Source organism: Lycorma delicatula, chromosome 2, assembly GCF_047948215.1.
Source record: "Lycorma delicatula isolate Av1 chromosome 2, ASM4794821v1, whole genome shotgun sequence".
In the NCBI taxonomy this organism is placed as follows: Eukaryota; Metazoa; Arthropoda; class Insecta; order Hemiptera; family Fulgoridae; genus Lycorma; species Lycorma delicatula.
The window spans coordinates 16,845,345-16,868,910 of record NC_134456.1 but is presented as its reverse complement, the minus strand read 5'-3'; the positions used below and the strand labels follow the sequence as shown (position 1 = coordinate 16,868,910).

The following is a 23,566-nucleotide window of genomic DNA, read 5'->3' as shown; positions in this document are numbered from 1 at the left end:
AATTTATATTCTTCTTGGAAAATTTGTAAGTTTGTTTCATTAACTAATTTTTTTTCAGGTTGTTTTTAAAAAAAAAGAATAAATGGTGTTAAAAAGAATGATATACTCTGAAACTAAGAGAAGATGAAAGTGGAATGTTCCTGTTTAGACAATCATATTTTTTTACATTTGTAAATTTCTGAAAGTACTTATCTTGCATTGTCATCACATAATATACTAATGACATGTGATGATATCGCGGATGTGCCTATACGTGCGTCTATTGGGTTCGTTGGGTAAAAACTTGATTACTAGAATCGGCAGTGAACTGGCGGACTGTTTAGTAGCGACAAAACAGTGTATAGTGTATAGACTATGTGGATGTTTTTGCAAGAGTACAGACGATGATGATGTTGGATCTGAAACACCAGTTACTTCACAGCCTGAATCTATACATCAACTGCAACCAGATGAATGTCCAGACGGTGAATATGACCTAAGTATGTTTTTTTTTTTGTCAGTCATGAGATTTAAATGATATAAATTCTGTTTCTTTCTTTTTTACGTTAAGCTATTTATTTATCCCAATTATTTCCTACAAATCATAGTACTAATCAATAGCTTCATATATTTTTATATTTGTCTTTTTACCTTTATCCTTCCTTCCTTCTTTCCTTACATGATTCAGGACTTCCATTCTCGCCCAGATATTTTTAAGAAGGTTCTGCTTCAAATTTTCTTCTTTTGTAAACAATTTTTTTTTCATTCAAGCAGTACCTTTAATAGGCCTATACAATTTAGTTCTTTGTAAAATATATAACAAAGTCTTTAAAAAAAAAAAATTAATTTAAAAGAATAATATAGATAAATTAAGAATTAATAACTTTTCGTTTGTTTTTCTGCCGACTTAATAGTTGAAATCAAAAAATTATTTGATTGGTGCTTTTTTTTCAAAAATTAGTTTTATTGTTTCATTTAAATATGTACTTTTTCAAAAGTATGACAAAACAGTTTATCCCCTACTACATTGTAAAGACAATGTATATAATTTTTTTTTTCTTAATGAAAAGGATATATTAATTTGTTGCTTTACACTCTTTAGCTCTTCTTTCATATAGTTGTGATACTTGCAAAGCAATAGTCTCTTTCAGAGTTATTTCTCTGAAAGTAATGATGTTTACTGTGTAAACAGAGTGAAGGTGTCACTTGTTCAACTGAACATCTACTAAATTTTGTTGGTTGAGCATGCTAATGTCCAACAATTAATTCAGTTCATCGAAGATGGCTGCAATGGATCACTTCTCTCCTCACTTTACTCAGTCTGGTTGTAGGCATTCTAAACATTGAATGTCTTTACTTAGTAAGAATGACTTTAGTAAGTCTGACATAGGCAATTAGAATTCCTATGCCAGATTCAGAAGTAACTTCTACCTTGTGTCAGATCCTCTAAAACTTATTTGGTTACAGCACCTAACATGCAAAATACATTCATAAAACAATCTATTTCAGCATTACTAAATCCACATAAAGACACTAAGAGAAAAAAAAACATATATAAATAATAACTAATCTAACAAGTCTAAGCTATCTGATTCAAGTATCCTAGATAACTAAATCAGAGAATAAAACTGTCATAGATTTATAATATAATATTTATTATAATATTCCCTTATATTAGGTACTTGATTTCTTTTTTAATTTTCTGAAAAAATTGTAATCAAAGGATTTTATTTCCTGTAGGATAACTTAGATGTATGCAGCATCACAGAATTTAAAAATAATTAATAATAAAAAAATACAGTTTTAGTTCATATTAATTCATAAAATTAATAATTATTATAATGAAAGAATATGAAATTAAATAATAAGTACAGAATAAAATAATATAAAATCAGTGCAGTATTTTAATGATGAATATTTCAGTATATAATTACTAAACATGTTACAAGAGTATAGAAATTTCAAATTTATTTTATAAAATTAACTTAATGAAGAATTTTATCTTTTTTAAATATTAATATTATAGAGGCAAGTTTACTATATCATTTACTGAGATAAAACATATTTCTCTGTTATTTCGATAATTTTTTAAATACATTTTTATTTGAATTTTTAAGTAATAATTTCTGATTAATTAGAGATTTCTTAAGAAGTTCTAAAACAACTTAAGTTCTAAACGTGGAAGAGAAAAAATAAAATAATAATACAAATTGAAACCCTCTTCTGTTTAGAAAGAGATTTTTTCTAAAATTAAATTAAAAAAGGGACTATCTGTGTCCTTCAAAAAGACATTGTTAGGTCTTAGAATTCTTACAACGTAAATTTATACATACATTTGGTCTCGAATGAAATTCCAGTACATTCAGTTAGTTTTAGATGTCAAACTGTTGATTTTAGAAAGAGTTCGAGTTTTACCTGAAAGCACTTCAGCTAAGTTTGGCTTTTAGTACACTCTTCTTTAATAGAAATAGTCATTGGACTTGCCCAAGAAAGTAGCTATCAGGAACAAACAGTGTCAATGTGACATTACAAACAAGTCAGTATGGCGTAGACACCCATTGTACCTATCTGGGTAAAAATGAAATTAATTAATGATCCCTTCTTCCTTGGACAAAGATTTCAAAAAGATATGTCAAACCACAGAGAAAAATTTCTTTGAAAGGCAAGATAGTTTTAAGGAGTTTGGAATGATGCTAGCCACTGTTTGAATATATGAAGGTGGTTATCATGATGATAATCAGATGTTGTCATTGATCATACAAGTATTTGCAAAAGATGAATAAAACACACTCTTTTATTATCTATGAAGAGAATAACATTTACCTTAGACAACATAAGAAATTGTGTATTTTCTCTAAAAGTCCATCTCATGCTACTGAGGTATGTGAGCTTGCAAATCTGTATCCTTGTTTTCTTAAATTTAAATCCTTATTTAAAATGAATTAAATATACATACTTTGTAGTCATCTCTTACATTCTCTTCAGTATAATAAATTTATGTAGCTATCAATCAATCAATGTTTGACCACTCGACAAACCTACATCCTAAGAATTATACTAAACCTAATTAAGTAATAATGAAAATACTTTAATCTTAATGAATATTAAAAGTTTGGATATTGTAAATACTTATCCAGGCTTTTCCTCTTTTTATAATCGGAAGTCCTGAAATGGGAAATGATTCTGTGATTTCTTAAAAGCAAAATTAACTATTAATTTTAAATTCTTGGCATAATATAAAGGTTATAAAAACATGATTTAATTAAATATATCTCATATAATATTACCACAATTTTGTTTATTTGTGATAAGTACTATCTCTACATGTATGTTATCTTAATGAAGAGAAGGAAACCACTCAAAAAAAGTAGAGTATATAATAATGATAATATTGTTCTAATTAATTATGATAAGGTTTATATCAAATTATAAATTATTATTATTATTTTTTTTTAATTCAAGGAAAGATATGTTTTAAATATATAGATGAGATAATCCTTTAAAATTATATTACCAAATATCAGATTGTAATTTTGAGCTCCAGGACAGTTTGTTTGATGCATATTCTGAGATTATTCACATGTGAAACTAACTGAATTACTTCCTGAAATTCTTCTTGTCACTACTTAAACATTACATTAAAATTCCCATTTTCTAATTTCATCATTTAATGATTTGAATAGTTTCTCAATTTCTTTCAGTTATTTATAAATAAACCAAACAATAATTCAATATTTCACTCTCACAGTTGTATTTTTTCTCTTTACATGATGCAGTCCATAAAATATATCACACATATAATGGCATACTTATCAAGTTTGAAATAATCGCTTTTAATCAATATTGTAATATATTATATCTAATGGCATAAAATGCAAGTTGTGTACGTAGTGATATTTTGCAAAAGTATGCATATAATACAGGTTTAAGATTAACCTTGATATCAGCAGAGAGAATGTATTAACAGTTCTCAAACTGAGTTTTTTGTGAATCTTTCTCTCAAAGAGTTCGTACTTGCCTAGAGATGAATTGTGTTGATAAACATGTTTTCTATATCACAAGGACATCTTGCAATTCAAGGTTTTCTAACCTTCAGTATTTCAAATTAATAGAACCCATATGGGTGCATAGCAATCACAAGAATTGAGGATAACAAGAAAACTAGTTTTTTAGCCCAAAAGTCGTTTTGAACCTCAACCAGTCCACAATGCTAACATGATACTAGCAAAAAATACAATTTCTCTCAAATAAACTTTAAAGATTTCTCATTTAAGTAAAGATTTTATTAAATTTCTGTTTAAGTGAAGGAATTACTGGTGGAGTGTCCAATAGGTCGTGTTTTGTAATTGGACCTGGTGTGTATGTTTAGGAATCTGCTGGAAACTATGGGTCTCCTTTAAGAATACTTATTATTTAGATTATAATACTTGTATGATACTAGTAGGAATTTATTACTAGAATGCCAAATTGTTACGTTATCATTTTTTAAATTTATGAATATACAATCTTTTCTAAAAAGAATAGTCACTTATTTTTAGAAAAAAAAACAATATCCAACCCCATCAAACAAGACTAGAGAACTGTTATCATATAATTCAACATAATACATCAATTTAAAAGGGTCTTATTATGCTCTGTCATCTTTTTTTAATTACTGAAAAATTAAAAAATCGTTCCACAAATTTATTTTTCTTTTACAGTAACAATGTATTATGGAAATTCAATTGATATATTTCTAAATAAAATTAATTAAAAATGTTTTAAAATACTCTTATTTTGGCATCTCAATGTACTAGGGTAAGTCAATTATTATCCGCAATTTAGTTATATTTTTGGTTTATGTTGGTAGTACTGTCGTGTTCCGTAGGTGACGCAAGCATGGTTTAAAAGTTGTTATGTCTGTGCAGGTTTTATGCTGCTAGGTTTGCTAGGTTAGTTCCATTATCGCTGCCCTGCTGTTAACCGTGGCTTTCTGTTTGCACCGATGAAGAGCAACGTTCAGTGATCCTTTTTTTATCGGAAGGTGTATCTTCCTTCTTTTTATCGGAAGGACGGAAGGTGTATCAGGGACCGAAATTCATCAAAGGCTTTCGGTACAGTACGAGAACTGTGTGTTGCCGCAACGGAGTGTCTACGAATAGATTGAAAAATTCAGAAATGGTCGCACAAGTGTTACGCACGACGAAGAAGCCGGACGACCGTTTACCGCCACAAATGAGGAAAACATTGAGTGTGCACGTGACATAGTTTTCTTAGACGGACGAGTAACTATTGATGACGTGGCACATCGTCTGCAAGTTAGTCACGGTTCTGCCTACGAAATCATCCACAAAGACTTGGGTTTCATAAAGTCTGTGCAAGATGGGTCCCAAAACAAGCACAGTTCAAGTCCAAGCGCGTTGTTCATGCACAGTTGCATGAACAACGCGCTTGGACATCTGCCAAAAACATTTGTATCACTTAAGTAACGAACGGGACATCTTCTTACGACAGAATCATCACTGGTGACTAAACATGTTTCCCTCATTACGAGCCGGAGAGTAAACGGTAGAGTATGGAATGAAAACATCCAAAATCGCCCTGCAAAAAAGTTCAAGACCCAGCCGTCCGCAGGAAAAATGTTGCTTACGGTTTTTTGGGACTCACAAGGCCCAGTACTGGAACATTATGAGGAAAGGGGCACGACAATAAACAGTGCGCGTTACAGTGAGATGGCTTGCTGCCAAGCTGAAGCCTACAATTCGAAGTAAACGGCGAGGACTGCTGTCCTCGCCGTCTATCGTTGCTTGTGCAACGATAGACCAAGTACGTTGAAGTGTATGGGGACTATGTTGAAAAATGATGTACATGTAAGTTATTATAACAATATCTTGGTAATTGTTGGATTTTTGTTTGCCGAGAAAACTTGCAAACGTCTTTAAATGAAGCCCAAGCTGTACTTTCTTCATTATTTAACATTGATTTAAATACATTATATTTGACCAACTCTCTTATTTGAGGACCAACAAATACTCCTTCTTTAATTTTTACTTCACTTACATTCAGAAATTTCTGCCTGATGTACAAAATCCGGGACTAACTTCTTCATTGCTTTTACAAAATTTTTCATTAGTCCTAGCTTGATATGGAGAAGGGGGAAAACATTTTTTTTGGGTTCAACTAAGGACTCATGAATAATATTTTTCCCATTTGTAGTTATCTCGTTTCTTCCACTCTTACATAATGTCTATCCCTAGCTTGACTGTCTCATTTGCAAAGAAAACACATGTTCTTAGTATAGCCTAACTCTATGCCTAAGAAAATAGCTATAACTTTCAAATCGCCACATATGTTTTTTATAATTTATTTTTTCAAGAACGTCTTTCATCACATCGTATGTCTCTTTCAAATTAATACCGTAACCGATTGGTAGCAAAGGATATTTGTTACCGTTGTGTAATAGAAACACTTTTAAACAATACTTGGACGAATTTATGAAAAGGTGCCAGCCCTCAGGTTTATGAACTTGTCCTAAGTGCAACATAAGCTTATCAATATATGTGCAATAAACCAAATTATTTTCATCAATAAAGTACTGAGAAAGTTCTTTTTTTTGGCTTCAAAGGCCTGAAATTTTTGTATTTTTTTTAAGTAAATTCCAACCTTGCAGTCTTGATCCTAACAGTTGAGCTTGATTTTTTGATAAATTTAAATTCCTCACAAAGTCATTTAATTTAACTTGTGATATAAGATGTGGCTTATTGAAAAATAATTCAAAATCATTGTTGTTTTCATCAGTACTGCCTAATTCTTCATTGTTGCTTTCAAAACATACATTGACAGGTGGCTCAGGAACTGGAATAATTTCACTGTGAGGTACAGGCCTGATTGTAGATTGCAATGAAGAATATTTTACAGTATGTTTAGATTTTTAGAAATTCCAGACAAAAAAAAGTAACAATCGGTTACATGATTCTTTGGTTCATGCCAAACCATACGTACTCCAAATAACAAAGCCTTCCGTGTACCTTTCAGCCATCCTCTTAAATATACAGAACAACAATTAGTGCATACTATTTGAGGAGCCCACGCCTTATCCTGATCACCAATTTTACACTGAAAGTACAAATGATATGTTTTTTTAATTAAAGGTGTAATGTTTTTTTTCTATTTGGCTTTACGGTAAACTCACCACATACATAACAAAAAGCATCCACATCATTTACACAATTTCAAGGCATTATGACACTGTACTTTAACAAACTTGACAATACGACTGAACAAAATTAATTCATTCCTAAATCCAGTGCTTAAAAAAAAAAACACAGCTGTGTCTTCAGCTACATGTTTTGACCTGCATAGACATAATTAATCTTGTCCATGAAGGCTCATACTTGATGTCATAATATATGACTATGATATGATTCAATTCTTTGTCTAGTATTGTTTATTTATAGCTTACAAATTATGTTATTAAACATTAAAAAATGAGCTAACAAAATACAATATAGGAGCTTAAAATGCTAACTATACATTGAAAAATGTATAATTAAATTTAAACAGTTTTCAAAAATGGTGGGTGATAGATTCTGGGTTCATATTTGTTTTCAGCATCAAAAAACAAATTAAAATCATGTATTCCATGTTAGGAAACAAAAATTATGTTTATCAGTGTAATTAATATGGATTCTATGATCACATCTATTATTTCATATTATTAGCTGTATTTTGTGAAGTTATTTTCATTAAGGTTTTATGGCAGTTTCCCTTGATTTATCAAGACAAATTCTGAGCAATTCATATCTTTATTTGTGGAATAGTATATCTACCCATTCCTGACATGATCTATACAATTTATCATTATATAGCAATCAGAATAAGATTTATTTATTTAATACGTGCAATGCACCAAAACCAAATATAACTTTGCAGATAGCTTCTCATCTAGCAGTAGATACTAATTTCATCCATTTACTTAGTTTCCATTACTTTCAACTATTCTCAAGATAAATTCTGCAATAGGTACTACATCATCGACATTATGTTAAACTCTACCCAACTGTTAGCTAATAAAAATTATTTTACATGTTTATATACATATATATTTTTTTGTTTTAGCTGCTGAAATAGGACACCAAGCATGGTTTCACAGAGTAGATAGAAGAACTGCACAAGAGATGGTTCGTAATGGTTAGTATCATATGTTACTGAAGATAATGTATTATATATCTTTTCTTAATGAAATACATGAAACGCATATTATTAAGTTTATAATTGAATTTTTTTTGCAGTTGCAATTTGTTTGTACATGTACAAACAAATTGCGTACAATGTACATACATTGCAATTAAATACAGATTCTTAAAATAAACAACAGAAAATCTACTAAGAATTCACTGAAAATATAATGATTAAGCTCTTTTTACCAAAAGTTGGTTTAAATTTTAGTTTTTACTTGGATTTTAAATTATTTTAAACCTTACTTCTGTTTATTGTAACAAAGCTTATCATGTATCTTCTTGAATTCTTATTTTGTGAATATTTAATATAGCTAGGCCCTGCCCATGGTAATATAAACATCAAAATTTTTTTTTTTTTTTTTTATTTATATGGGAATATAGCAATAATTAATTATTGGAATTTGTATAATCTCGTTGGATAGTTATTGTGATGTATTATCTTTAAATAACACTTTGAAAAAGCTTAGGATTATAGCGAATCATTGTGTAGATTATATTTAATTGCTTAATTTATGGATGCAAACCATATGAGACAATAAAGATAACATAATATCTGCATATAATTCATTTATATATATATACAATTCAATAGTAATAGAATAACTTGTTTTTAAATATATTCTCATATTTTTCAAAATTCATTTATTTTGTTGAAATACGTTTTTAACGATAGCTGATTTTCAATTGTAAAAAATAAAAATCCCATGTAATAAAAAGCATCAATGAAAGTTTAATCAACATCAAGTTAAATTTGGACATCGTGCTTATGGCAATAATAAATTTAATTTAAATTACTTTAATCTTTTTTCCTTTATGAATTAATACACCACAGATTTTTCTGAGCTTATGCAAGCGTAAATGAAAATAGAAATTAAGTAGCAAATGAAAAATATAGTGCCCGACTGAGATTCGAACCTGGAACCTCTGGATGAAAAGGCCGAGACACTATCACTCTCCCACAGATGTCAGCAATTTTCTTTTACAGATATATTTAAATATATATAGTAATTATTTTATATATGCAATATAATATACTTTCAGCCTCCACAAAGCACAGAATTGAAAAAACTTGATAAATCTTTAACAACATCTAAAAAAAATCTAGAACAAATATTTGTTCAGTCAAGAATGAAAAAAATTTTTTTTTAAATGTAAATAGCTAACACAGCTTTTTACATTTTATATAAATTGTGTACATATGTGTAAATTGTAAACAGTTTAAGAATTTATAAAAGATATCACTGTGAATGAGCTTAGGCCTGAAAGCATTTTGATGAAGTAAAAAAATTAAAGGTAAAAGTGTTTCTCTAATTCTAAGCCTTGTGGATACTGAAAGAATATTATATTGTATAAATATCAAACATCTCTGCTTCTATAAATTAATAACTTTTCATAGAAAATCTACTCCGCAAAGTACTTCACAAAGATTATAAAAAGGGAAAATAGCAAGTAAAGATTAACTATATTCTGCTACTAGAATGCAATTTTTTGAACTATTTAATTTACTAGCTGAGCAAGTTAAAACCAAACCGAGCTGGCTTGACCTGCAGTTAATCTAGTGCCACTAATACTGTTACTAATAATGTCACTATTGGTTGAGTATGTTACTACTCTTGTCTGTTGTTGTCAATTGTAAACTGTTTATTTCAGAGTAGTATAGATTCATTCTTTACAGTTGTGTTTTTCTAATAATAATAAGCATTACTTCGTTACATATTTCAGAGTGAGTGAAATGTGCATCTAGTAGTTCATAAATTTTGCAGTTTGATATTAGGTGAAACTATTAGGTGAAACTATATGTGTATAAATTTTATATTCATTGCTTTTATATCTGTTAGATAGGGGTAATGAAAAGTTTTGATGAAGAGGAAGTTTTTAATTCCCATCCTATTGCTACTAACAGGTTGAAAATGTACTTTATATTAAGTATTATGTTTACAGAATGATGATGAATGTTACGTCTGAAAGAAATACAGGCCACACTCTCAAAGTTCCAAAAACATATTTGTATCTGGAAATATTATGTACATACTCTTCTTAAAGGAATTATTTCCCATATTGTGATCACACTGTATTCAACAATTTATTCAGTTTACTGCTAGGACTATTATATTATGATATATTCCATTGTAAGTTTTTCAATTCCACCAGAATCTAATGATATAGCATATAGAAGTAAAATCATCATTTTCATATTAAAACTTAAAAGATTTAACAAAGAATAAAGAAGATTTCATTTTGTTACATACTCAATTCACCTACAATAATCAGGAATTTCTGCTTCATATTACTGCTTCAGGTGACCCTCATATAATATGAAACCTCTCCTTTAAATTCTATGTCTTCTACATTTTGTCTTGAACACCTTTTGTTTTTATAATTAATTGATAACAAGACAAGTTATAAATAGTTAAGTTCATGTTTACATGTATGTATATTAAAGTATACAGAAATTATGTGCAAATTGTTGTACATGATTCATAATACGTTGTACGATTCTTACAAATAGCTGTAAAGATTTCTTTATTTCCACAAAAAAGAGGTTCAACTTTGGGATACAAAAATGCTATCGTAAATTCATCTGACTAGGCAGCTTTTTTGCTTTTGAAAAATGTAAGCGATATATAGACCCAAAGAGTGTGGTTCCAAGATGAACATGCAACTACCCTTATTGCAATGTAGACTTTACTTGATATGTTATCACTATGTTGAGACCATAGTTGTGCATATAAAGAGTTGAAAAGTATATGAAAAATATAATTTATAAAGATTATGTTTAAGGCCAAGAAACTTTCTATGTATATAATCAAATTAATCCAAGGTAAAAATGCTTGTTTTTTGATCAGTAAATCACTCCATCTTGAAATAAAATTATTTTATTTTTAGAAATTTTATAAACTATGTGGTTATCCAAAGGCACTTAGATTAAAATGTAGACAGGAAAATAGTGTTAAACAATTTTAGTCTTTTGTTTGGTATAATTACAAAGTAGTTTTAGGCAACCTGACGTTAAGAATAATTTAATCCCATAATAGTTAAAAATAATACTGTTGCACATCAGCATGCCATACCCATTAAAATGCAAGTGACATTCAACCCTACAAATGACTTTTTCACTCTGTTCTCTGTAGGTAAAGTAAAATCATTACTTTCAAAAAAAAAAAAAACATGAATTGATACCTCTTGGTGCACAGGAGGCATACTTGTCACAACCATAATACATTTATATAAATTAACAATTGATGTACCACTTTCTGCTGATATAGCCTTTTCTGCTGAGAAATAATGAATTGTACACCTCTGCTCAAGAGTTGATTAAAAAACTAGTTTTTCATAAAATAAAAATATGTAGCATATAAAATATATTAAATAGTATTTTATAGTTGAATTTTATTATTATTTTATTATTCATTGAGCAACTTTAATTGTTCCATAATAGTTACATTGCATTATACTCAGTTTTATTTACTAATTACTGTTTAGGAGGCCAAGGTTGTTTTCTTGTGAGGCCATCTGGATCTGGTAATAATGCCTTGACCTTAACTTTATGGCATCGGCATAGACCTTTTAACATTCTTATTCGACATAGAGAAGATGGTCTATTTGCGCTTGGCACACGTAAACAAAATGAACCAGTAAGTATTTGTTTTTACTTATTATATTGTCAACTTCCTATATACATATATAATCCTATATATATATATAGATATAGGATTATATATATTAAAGTTGGTTGGTATAATTTATACAAGTGGCTAATGAGCGAAGGGCCAAACAGCTCCAGAATAAAAGCTCCACCCCTACCCAGTGTCAATGACCTTTTTACAGGAAGTATAAGTGGTAAGGGTTTGGGGCACTATTGTCCTACGAGTGAGAACTCACCCTCAAAGTTGGAAGAAACTTCTATAGGAAGGCAACAGAATACTAATACTTTTCCTAATCAGGCATTACGGTAATGTCTTCTTTTGTCTTCTTTATTCCAGAAGAAAATGACTTCCTGTTTGAATCTTCAGGGAAAGCAGCATAAAGAATGTCATAGAAAAAATACAGCATTGAAGATAGGTACATGGAATGTGAGAACATTATTGCCATCAGGTAAGTTGAAAAACTTAGATAAAAATAACAAAATTGTTATAGTAGGGATAAGCGAGGTAAGATGGGAAGAGGAGAGTTGGAAAGTGATGAAGTTACCTTATATTAATCAGGAATTGAAAGAGGAAAAAACAAAGTAAGCTGTAAATCTTTAAACAATTTTACTTTTACAGTTTTAAGCTGTAAAAAACAGTATAGCAAGAAGAATATAAAAAGAAACTTATCTGAATGATAAGTGATGGCTTTTAGGATTGGGAATGCTGCCAAAAGACCTATAGTTCCTGCCAATGTCGGAGTATAAAGGCGAAGATATTGAAAAGATGTACAATAACATTGAGTTCTTATTAGAAATTGAGTATGATTGCTGTAAAATAAATATAGAAGATTAGAACGCAGTGGTGAAAGAAGGCGAAGATGGAAAGACAACGAGCAAGTTCGGATTGGAAACACAAAATGAAAGAGGAGACAGGCTGGTTCAATTCTGTCAAGAGAAGAATTTGTTCATTACGAATACATTTTTTTAAGAATCATAAACAAAGAAGATATACTTGGAGAAGACCAACAGATGGCTTTCACTTTCAGATAAATCATTTTTTGGTTGAAAATAGATAAAAGAATGCTGTTAAGAAGAAAAATGGGTTTCCAAGAGCCAACAATGAAGTGATCATATTCTATTAATGATGGAAAAGAAAAGAAAATTAAAAAGAATTCAAACTGCAATGAAGGTGAAGAAATCAAATATAGAGGGAATATAGAGGACATGGGGGAGAGTAGAAGTGGGTGAAATGATGACAAAGGTAGTTAGGTACTTACTCAAGGTAAATGGGACCTTGAGTTAGGGTCTGACCCTTGAGTTAGGTTTGGGAGTTGAGTAGTTACTCAAGGTAAACGGGAAAATGAACCGGCATTGGAAATGTGGCTAAGGATAAAATCATCTATGAGGAAAACTACAGAGAAAGGAATCATGTTCTGTAAAGGCACCCAGGCAAAGAAACCTTGGGTAATACCGGAAACAATACAAAAAATGTAAGAAAAAATATAAAAGTAAAGAAGAAGAATACAATAGAGCAATCTATCGATAACTGAATTATGAATTAAAGAGAGAGAGACACATAAAGCTAGGAAAAGGTGGCTAAAAGAAAAAAATAAAGACATAGAAGATTAAAAGAAGTATGATGTTGTATAGAAGATAAAAATCACCACATGGGTTAGAAGAAATCCTGCTTATAGAGTGAGAGAAACTGAGAATGATAGTAAAAGTGTTCATAAAGAAGATGAAATAAACTTACCTTTGAGGGATGGCTGTTCATTTTGTAGAACAATTCGTTTGAGGATGTAAACTCCTTTTTCATCATCCATCCTTTATTCTGTGAGCATCAGCCCCAACCGAATATACCAGGATCAGGCCCTGACAGCCATCCCCAGTTGATCTGGTGGGGATTAACAAAAGGACTGATAGCTTTATTTCCTCTCTAGTGCTTTGGAATAAGCCCAAAGGCTAAAGTACCAGCACTTAATACGAGTACATTGTGATATCAGTATCCATTTAATTCAGGCACTAACAAAATATGACAATTTAGTGGTATATGCCATCATGATGAAAATAGCCATTAGCTTCCTGCAGATGAGAAAGGTAATATGAGTTCTCACTCATACTTTTATTTTCAAGGTGGCATCATTTCTTTATTCATGCTCATATGCACAAATAAATAGTTTTCTCATTCTTTTTTCTTTTGCAGTCTATTTTCTTATGTGATAATTCAATATCATTGTGACATTAAGCTATTAATGAGGCTTTTGCTAAAATACAAATGTCCGTTTTATTTTTGCACAAGAGATCACTGTCTGAAACAATTTAAATAGAAAAGATGCTTCAGTGCCTTTCTGGCAAACTACACCACCTAATCATATTGAAAATATATGATACAAATTTCTGGAAGCACTATTAATTTCCCTCCATAGGTCTACGCTGTCTACAGCAAGATTATAAAGGGAAAGTATAGCAATCTGTCAAAATTTTTGCTATCATGGTATTTACAATGTTGACACTGAAATACCCCCGTAGTCGAAAAAACGCAAAAATAAGTACCAGAAAATTTTCAGAAGATGTAAGTACATGTGTTGGCCTGTATTTTTATTAATATTTCCAGACTGGTTTAACATAAATCTTCTGAAAATCGTTAAAAAAATTATTATATAGGAGCATTCATAGCATTACAGTTTTACAAAATTAAGAAAGGTAGAAAGGTAAGTTTCACAATTTTTAATTTTGACTTTTTGCATAACGATCATAAAAAAAATATGTATACATTTTAAATCAACTGGAATTAGGGATGAGAAATATTCAAAATTGTTTCTAAACAGATTTTGCATAAATCCTTTGACAAAGTTGAAAGTTGGCACAAATATTTTACTAAACATATTCCAGCTCTATCTTAATTTCTGATCCTATCTTCGCATATTTTTTTTTTGTTTTTAATAACTATACTTTTTTAGTCTTGTTAAGTAACATTTCGCCAATTTGAACCAGCTTAATACACTAAATAACCACTCAAATAAATAAATAAACTTTTAAACCCCCCCAATTTTCTGTTTGTCAATTTTCTTAAACTTTTCAAGATTGAAAATCTTACTTGAGGAGCAGACTTTCTAAACCCAGTTCTGCACACTATATTATAAGTGTTGATAAAATGGAAAAAATTATTTAAGCAAAAACCCACACTCTGAAAATTCAATTTAAAAAAATATAATTAAAATAAGAAAAATCTTATATTAGATTACTAATTTTTAAAAACTTTTTGGGTAAGTTGAAAAAATAAAATGAACATACTGTTTTTGAATGTCACTGAATTTTTAATGGGAATTTAAAGAAAAAAATTTCTTTAGTGAAATTCAAATAATAAACAATTTAAATTCCAAAACAATATTTTTATTCTATTACAAAAATAATTTAATTTCATAATTCTATAATGAAAAAATGTAAACTTGTTAACTAACACGTTTACAGAATACACAAAAAATTCTTAAATTTTATTCCTTTTTTTCTTCACACAATTGCATCCTTCCTCGCATGTACGTTTTCTTATAGCATTTCAAATCCTATATTTATTTTTTTATTTGAAGATCATTGGCTGATTGGGATTTTTTTCAGCAACACTGTTCTTAATGAAAATGACTTTCTTAGATTGTCCGAGTTGTAGATAGTACAAGACAAGAACTTTACTTGGTATTACTGTACTTTTACAGTAATAACCATCCTTTGTTCTAGATTTTTTTATGAATATTCTTTTTAACTTTTGTATCCCTGACAGTTTTTACTTCACTTGAAATATATATTTAAAATGTTCCTAATTTTTTTCACTCATTAAATTTTTTATAAATTTGATTGTACTTTTTTAAATTTAGAATTACTTCATATTTTCTGAGTTTTTTCTCTACCTTACCAAATACTCTCTACAGACAGAAATGAATAACCCCTTACAGTAAAATGTAATATTACAGTTTTATCACATTTTGTTGCATTACAAATTTTTTATTCTCTTCCCCACAATCACCTGCAAATAAGAACTATAGAGACAAGATTTAAATTTCTTCCAGTTATAAAATTTACTAATGCAGATGAGATTTCTTTTCAATCTCTTCCATATTCACTTTTTAGGCTTTGTAAAAATATGGTGTAGTGTACTTCCAAGATTACGCACAAAAAAAAGAAGACAAAAAAAAATTAGAAAAAAAACAGTTAGTGTTTCTAAAATGGCGGGCTGGTTAAACGTTTTTGTATTCTACTTGTAAAATTAAACAAAAAATCTTAGTAAAAATGACAATTTCTCCTTCATTCTCCTCGTTCCCCATTTTTTCATAAAAATTTATATCTCAAGTTCAGATAGACAAATCACAGTAATGATTGGTAAGCATCTTAGTAATAAAGTTTTAAAATTAGAAAAAAATCAGGAACCAAATACCTTTGCAAATTACAAAATGGTGGCCACGTTTTTTTGCAATCCGTTATATATATTGCTGTAAATATTAGTTTTTATCAAAATTTTTGTTATTTGCTAAAATATTAGGTCTTGTTTTGAACAAAATGTCTTTTTTTTTAATTTGTTAAAAAATAATCAAGTTATGGCAGAAAATTTATGTTGCAATTTTGTGTTTTCATGTCCTCCACTTTTCACTCAATTAGATTAAATTTATTTTTTTTAATTCTTGTTAATTGTAATATTGTAAATTAGTATCAAATTAGGTAATAATTTTTTCACAATAATGGACCTAATAATTTAAAAAAATAAAACTAATTATCCGAGATTGACACCATTTTTTTAATTAATTCCTGATTTTTTGCTTATTTAAAAACTTTATTACAAAGACGCTTACCAAATATTAATGTGATTCCTCTATCCAAACTTGAGATAAAAATTTTTATATAAAAATAACAAAATGGGGATTGGGGAGAACGAAGGAGAAATTGCCATTTTTACTAAGATATTTTTTGTTTAGTTTTACAAGTAGAATCTGAAAAAGTTTAGCCAGCCCACCATTTTAAAAACACTCTGTATCCTGGATTTGGGTTTCCTGTGACTGACAAGTGTAATTTTTGTGTTAGAAAAAAATGCGATTAGCTAGCAGATGAGGCTGAAATAAAAAATACTTTACTAGATGAGTACTATAACCAGTAGTATTTATAAGAGTACTATAACCATATCTAGGAAATTGAAATGATCCAAATGGAAAAATAGGCTCTCCTGTTTTGATATGCAGCAGTTGCAGGAACTGCCTAAAATTCCAGTTGCAGTATTCATACTAACCTATACAAAGCAACTGTCCTTTTTTTTGTGTGTGATCTGGGAAGTACACCATATTTTACATAGCCTTAAAAGTGAATATGGAAGAGATTGTACCATCACAAACAAGTGAGTTTCTGTTGGATTCCTAGCCACAGTGGGATTCCGGGTAATGAACGCCAAGTGGCAAGATGACTGGACGGCTACAGTAGATAAACTCCAGCACATAGGACTGAGTTGCCACAGGATTCCTCATACAGGAACATTCGTCATGAGGAAGTGGTCCTCTGTCAATTGCGAATAGGTCACACGAGAGTAATAACAGGTATCTGATGCCAGCAGTAAACGCACTAGTATGCATACGAAGGGACTGCCACTTAACAGTGAGCCACATCCTAGTGAATTACATTAGAAACTGCAATGACAAAGAAGTTTTGGGTTTAAAGTGTTTGTATTTTAGATACTTAATAGTAGAACTGCAGCTCAAATATCAGAACTGCAGCTCAAATAATATTAAGAAAATATGTGTCACACACAAGAATCAAAGTAGCTATTTTTTTTAATATAAATGTATTATTTCAGGCATTTGCTTCAGTTGAAGAACTAGTCCGAAATTATCATATGGAGGAATTAATACTATTCAGTCGAGGTGAGAGAGCTGGAAAAACATTACTAACTTCTTCTCCTGTGTATGAAGAATCTGGTTTTTAGGATAAATGGATTTTTTTTTAAATCTTTTATTTTAAAATAATTTGAAATACAGGATTTAAATACGCTATGATTATTTATATATTATTCATCTATGAAACAATTTTATGTTGAAGAATATTGTGATATAAATCTTACATTTATAATTTTGTTGAAAATAAATAAAATTAATTTAAATATGTAATTTAATTTAATTAATTAGTGCCAACCTCCGTAACTGAATAGGTAGTACTCAACATTTTGTACATTGGTCCTGGGTATGAATCCAAATTAAGTACCTTTTCTACACTACCAATTTCACCAGGTTGATGACCACTCTTTTCTAAAGTAACAGATGGTGGTAGTAGTAGTAGTATATTATAGTTCAGAATATATAATTTTGAATTCCTTTTTTCTGATGGAATTCCTTTTTGATGCTTTACTGATTGAGATCTGTACTCTTATTGCACTGATTGTTTCATAATGCTGTGATTAACTATTGTAATTTTCAACACTATTATCCTCTATCTTTCTTAAGATATTTTCAGATAATTGAACAATTTAAGTGTTTTGGAGTGATAATGACAAAAAAATTATTTGTTTTAAATATTTACTACATAAATTTAAAAAGTACATTTATAAAGGAAAATTAGGTATAAAGACTTGTATTTGACAGTACAGTCAGTAAAATATTACTTAATTTATGAAATTAAAAAAATAAATAAGTAAAAATAGGCAAGTGAAAATAGTAAGTAAAAGTAAAACTTTTAAATAACCCTATATAGATTTAAGTACATGATTTCTTTTCGTAAGACAATAGTCGTTTTGTGTGTGCCCTAATAACTCAAAAACTACTTAAGCGATTTAACTGAAAATTCCATAATTACTTATTACTAGCAGACCTGGCAATGCTTCGCTACTGTTAGATTTGAGTATATATATATATATATATATATATATATGTAATTAAATGAACGCAATTGAAAGTTTGATAAAACATTAAAAAACTGAACATTACGAACCTCACAAAATTTAACCTTTCAAACCACTCTAGACATTATTAAAACCACTCTAAATATAGTAGTCGGTGGAAAATAACTTTTTAACAAAAAGAGAAATGGCTGCAAAATCATCACAATTAATACTGAACATTACGGAAATTCACAAAATGTTTACCTTTCACTTTATAAAAGTCAGAATGTAAATTAATCCGAATGTCAAAACAGCTTTCAATAGCTTTAAATCATCTCCGGACAACGCGGACCGTTTTGCAAAAACCCGCCCGTAAATCGGTCCGGTAGTTTTTTAGTCTGTAGCGGATACACATACGAACATTGTCTTTTATATATATAGAAGGTCTGTTTGTATATTTGTTTAGTTAATATCTCGACACCTAGCGGCTCCAATCCAAAAATTAAATGGAAAATTTAACCTTTCCCTTTTTCCTTTCTCTCTATTTCATTTTTCGCAAAAGTATTTCTTTTCACATAACTAATAAAGATTCTGAATACGAGCCAAATCGGACCATAAATACAATTTTTCTAAATATCTCGACCCCAACGCCACCTTGCGGGTCCAAACTAATTCAGAAACCTTCGCGGGTGTGCGTACAATAATTCACCGTTTATCGCAATCGGTAGAACGGTTTAAGAAGGCATAAGAGATACAGACAGACAAACATCAATTATATATATATTGTTCGGGTAGTGTTTACATGTTATTAGAGTTTATCGTTCGTTTGTTATTTTGTTTCTGTTGTTAACTACAAAAAGTCCTCAAACACCAAATATTTAGTTTAAAAACTGCAACTCATCCAGGAAGAGATGAAAAAAGCACGTGCTAGTTTATTTTTAAGTTCAGGTAACATTTGTAGGTTATGCCAAATTTCAAACAATGTTTTTCTAATTTAACATTACACACATTTAATCATAATATGTCGATAAGTTTAACCCACTGTTTTTGATATTACTGTAGTTGTATATGAGAATGAGATGTGAAATAAATAAATGACATTCTAAATGACAAAATGAAATTACATTACAGAAGAATCAAATACTGACCCTCAACATTACTCAAGCAGAACTGAGACGACCTAATTTGTGAGTTGTGAACTCAGGAATTTGCACGTTTCAACAAATACTATGTCAAAAAATGGGATTTATTATCGGGTCACCAAAGTGGCTTTACAAAATGTTACACTGGCCAAAAAATGTTTTTACCACCTCTACTCATAAAACTAGACCTGATGAAGAATGCTAAAACATCATATGTTTTATGATTATTTAATATTACTTATTAATATTTTTTAAATATGAAATATTTAAGAAGTTAACAGTTCACTTATTTAGCATGTCAATTTAATGATTTTACATTTACTAGGTAGAACTTTCGAATAAACCAAATGTTGATTCAGCAGCCTTTTTTCTACAACGTAGTGCTAATTGGTCTTTGAGTTTGATATATTTAACATGAAATTTTTTTAAAAGGTACATTTATTACTGATTTTTTTATGAAAGTCTTAACATATAGATCAGGAAGAGCTGTGTGACAAATTTCATCCAGTTTATCTGGAATAGTTTGAGAAAAAGATACCTTAAATTTACGGTAATGCAAATTTACAGTAATTTAAAAAAGCTATTACTGATTTGAGTGAAGCATGATATCATTTTTTAAATTTACAATTCAAATGAAGACCATCACCATACTCAGGTCTACTAACACTTCATTAAAAAGGCCTCTTTTTACATTTCATTTCCTTTTTATAGTTTCTTTCATTAGAGAGTGGTCTACTGCACACCGCATACACCAAAGTGCAATTCTCAGTAGACCTATTTTTTCAGTCCCATGATTTTTTTTGTCTTCAGTCATTCGACTGGTTTGATGCAGCTCTCTATTAAAGCGACTATTCCAGGATGCCTTAGTATGTGGCCTATAAGTCTGTCTCTTCTTTTAACTATATTTTTCCAAATGCTTCTTTCTTCATCTATTTGCCGCAATACCTCTTCATTTATCACTTTATCCACCCATCTGATTTTTAACATTCTCCTATAGCACCACGTTTCAAAAGCTTCTAATCTTTTCTTCTCAGATACTCCGATTGTCGAAGCTTCACTTACATATAAAGCGACACTCCAAACATATACTTTCAAAATTTTTTTCCTGACATTTAAGTTAATTTTTGATGTAAACAAAATATATTTCTGACTGAAGGCTCATTTCGCTTGTGCTATTCAGAATTTTTATATCGCTCCTGCTTCATCCATCTTTACTAATTCTACTTCCCAAATAACTAAATTCTTCTACCTCCATAATCTTTTCTCCTCCTATTTTTACATTCAGTGGTCCATCTTTGTTATTTCTAATACATTTCATTACTTTTGCTTTGTTCTTGTTTATTTTCATGCGATAGTTCTTGCGCAGGACTTCTTCTATTCTATTCATTGTTTCTTCTAAATCCTTTTTACTCTTGGCTATAATTACTATATCATCAGCAAATCATAGCAGCTTTATCTTTTCACCTTGTACTGTTACTCCGAATCTAAATTGTTCTTTAACATCATTAACTGCTAGTTCCATGTAAAGATTAAAAAGTAACGGGAATAGGGAACATCCTTGTCGGACTCCCTTTCTTATTACGGCTTCTTTCTTATGTTCTTCAATTATTACTGTTGCTGTTTGGTTCCTGTACATGTTAGCAATTGTTTTTCTATCTCTGTATTTGAACCCTAATTTTTTTAAAATGCTGAACATTTTATTCCAGTCTATATTATCGAATGCCCTTTCTAGGTCTATAAACGCCAAGTATGTTGGTTTGTTTTTCTTTAATCTTCCTTCTACTATTAATCTGAGGCCTAAAATTGCTTCCCTTGTCCCTATACTTTTCCTGAAACCAAATTGGTCTTCTCCTAACACTTCTTCCACTCTCCTCTCAATTCTTCTGTATAGAATTCTAGTTAAGATTTTTGATGCATGACTAGTTAAACTAATTGTTCTGTATTCTTCACATTTATCTGTCCCTGTTTTCTTTGGTATCATGACTATAACACTTTTTTTTGAAGTCTGACGGAACTTCCCCTTTTTCATAAATATTACACACCAGTTTGTATAATCTATCAATCGCTTCCTCACCTGCACTGCGCAGTAATTCTACAGGTATTCCGTCTATTTCAGGAGCCTTTCTGCCATTTAAATCTTTTAATGCTCTCTTAAATTCAGATCTCAGTATTGTTTCTCCCATTTCATCCTCCTCTTCTTCCTCTATAACACCATTTTCTAATTCATTTCTTCTGTATAACTCTTCAATATATTCCACCCATCTATCGACTTTACCTTTCGTATTATATATTGGTGTACCATCTTTGTTCAACACATTATTAGATTTTAATTTATGTACCCAAAAATTTTCCTTAACTTTCCTGTATGCTCCGTCTATTTTACCAATGTTCATTTCTCTTTCCACTTCTGAACACTTTTCTTTAACCACTCTTCTTTCGCTAGTTTGCACTTGCTGTTTATAGCATTTCTTAATTGTCGATAAGTTCCTTTTACTTTCTTCATCACAAGCATTCTTATATTTTGTACATTCATCCATCAGCTCCAATATATCGTCTGAAATCCAAGGTTTTCTACCAGTTCTCTTTGTTCCGCCTAAGTTTGCTTCTGCTGATTTAAGAATTTTCTTTTTAACATTCTCCCATTCTTCTTCTACATTTTCTACCTTATCTTTTTTACTCAGACCTCTTGCGATATCCTCCTCAAATATCTTCTTTACCTTTTCTTTCTCAAGCTTCTCTAAATTCCACCGATTCATCTAACACCTTTTCTTCAGGTTTTTAAACCCCAATCTACATTTCATTATCACCAAATTATGGTCGCTATCAATGTCTGCTCCAGGATAAGTTTTGCAGTCAACGAGTTGATTTCTAAATATTTGCTTAACCATGATATAATCTATCTGATACCTTGCAGTATCGCCTGGCTTTTTCCAGTGTATATTCTTGTATTATGATTTTTAAATTGGATGTTGGCAATTACTAAATTATACTTTGTGCAAAACTCTATAAGTCTGTCCCCTCTTTCATTCCTTTTGCCCAGCCCGTATTCATCCATTATATTTCCTTCCATGCCTTTTCCAATGCTTGCATTCCAATCTCCAACTATTATTAAATTTTCATCTCCTTTTACGTGTTTAATTGCTTCATCAATCTCTTCGTATACACACTCTACCTCATCATCATCATGGGCGCTTGTAGGCATATAGACATTAACAATCGTTGTCGGTTTAGGTAGTGATTTTATCCTTATTACAATGATTCTATCGCTATGCGTTTTGAAATACTCTACTCTCTTCCCTATCTTCTTGTTTATTATGAAACCTACTCCTGCCTTCCCATTATTTGAAGCTGAGTTAATTATTCTAAAATCACCTGACCAAAAGTCACCTTCCTCTTCCCACCGAACCTCACTAATTCCTACTACATCCACATTTATCCTATCCATTTCACTTTTTAAATTTTCTAGCCTACCAACCTTTTTTAAACTTCTAACATTCCACGCTCCGACTCATAGAATGTTATTTTTTAATTTTCTGGTGACCCCTTCCTTAGTAGTCCCCACCCGGAGATGTGGGGACGTAGTCACAAAATATACAGTTTATATATAGACAGACTCCCAACACCATTTTCAATATATCACTACAAAAACTGAGTATGACCTCCCATTTGCGATCAAATGCAGTAGAAATTTCATTTTATCCACTTTCTTCAATGGCTTCAGCAGCAGCCTGCTTCATTCAAATTTGAGCAACAC

The 23,566-nt window shown here is 30.2% G+C and overlaps 1 protein-coding gene across 2 annotated transcripts in view; it reads left to right on the top strand.

Moving 5' to 3' along the window:
- Nucleotides 1-17,963, top strand: part of LOC142320507 (uncharacterized) — a 47,585-nt gene extending 29,622 nt beyond the window's left edge. The window contains exons 2-6 of one of the 2 annotated variants that reach the window (XM_075358370.1): nucleotides 59-479; nucleotides 8,077-8,148; nucleotides 11,682-11,833; nucleotides 12,182-12,293; nucleotides 17,654-17,963. In XM_075358370.1, coding sequence (XP_075214485.1) covers nucleotides 230-479; nucleotides 8,077-8,148; nucleotides 11,682-11,833; nucleotides 12,182-12,293; nucleotides 17,654-17,670 — 603 coding nt within the window. In that variant the 5' untranslated portion in view covers nucleotides 59-229 and the 3' untranslated portion in view covers nucleotides 17,671-17,963. The remainder of the gene's footprint in view (nucleotides 1-58; nucleotides 480-8,076; nucleotides 8,149-11,681; nucleotides 11,834-12,181; nucleotides 12,294-17,653) is intronic. The other variant, XM_075358369.1, reaches the window with a different exon arrangement.
- The last annotated feature ends 5,603 nt before the right edge of the window (nucleotides 17,964-23,566 follow it).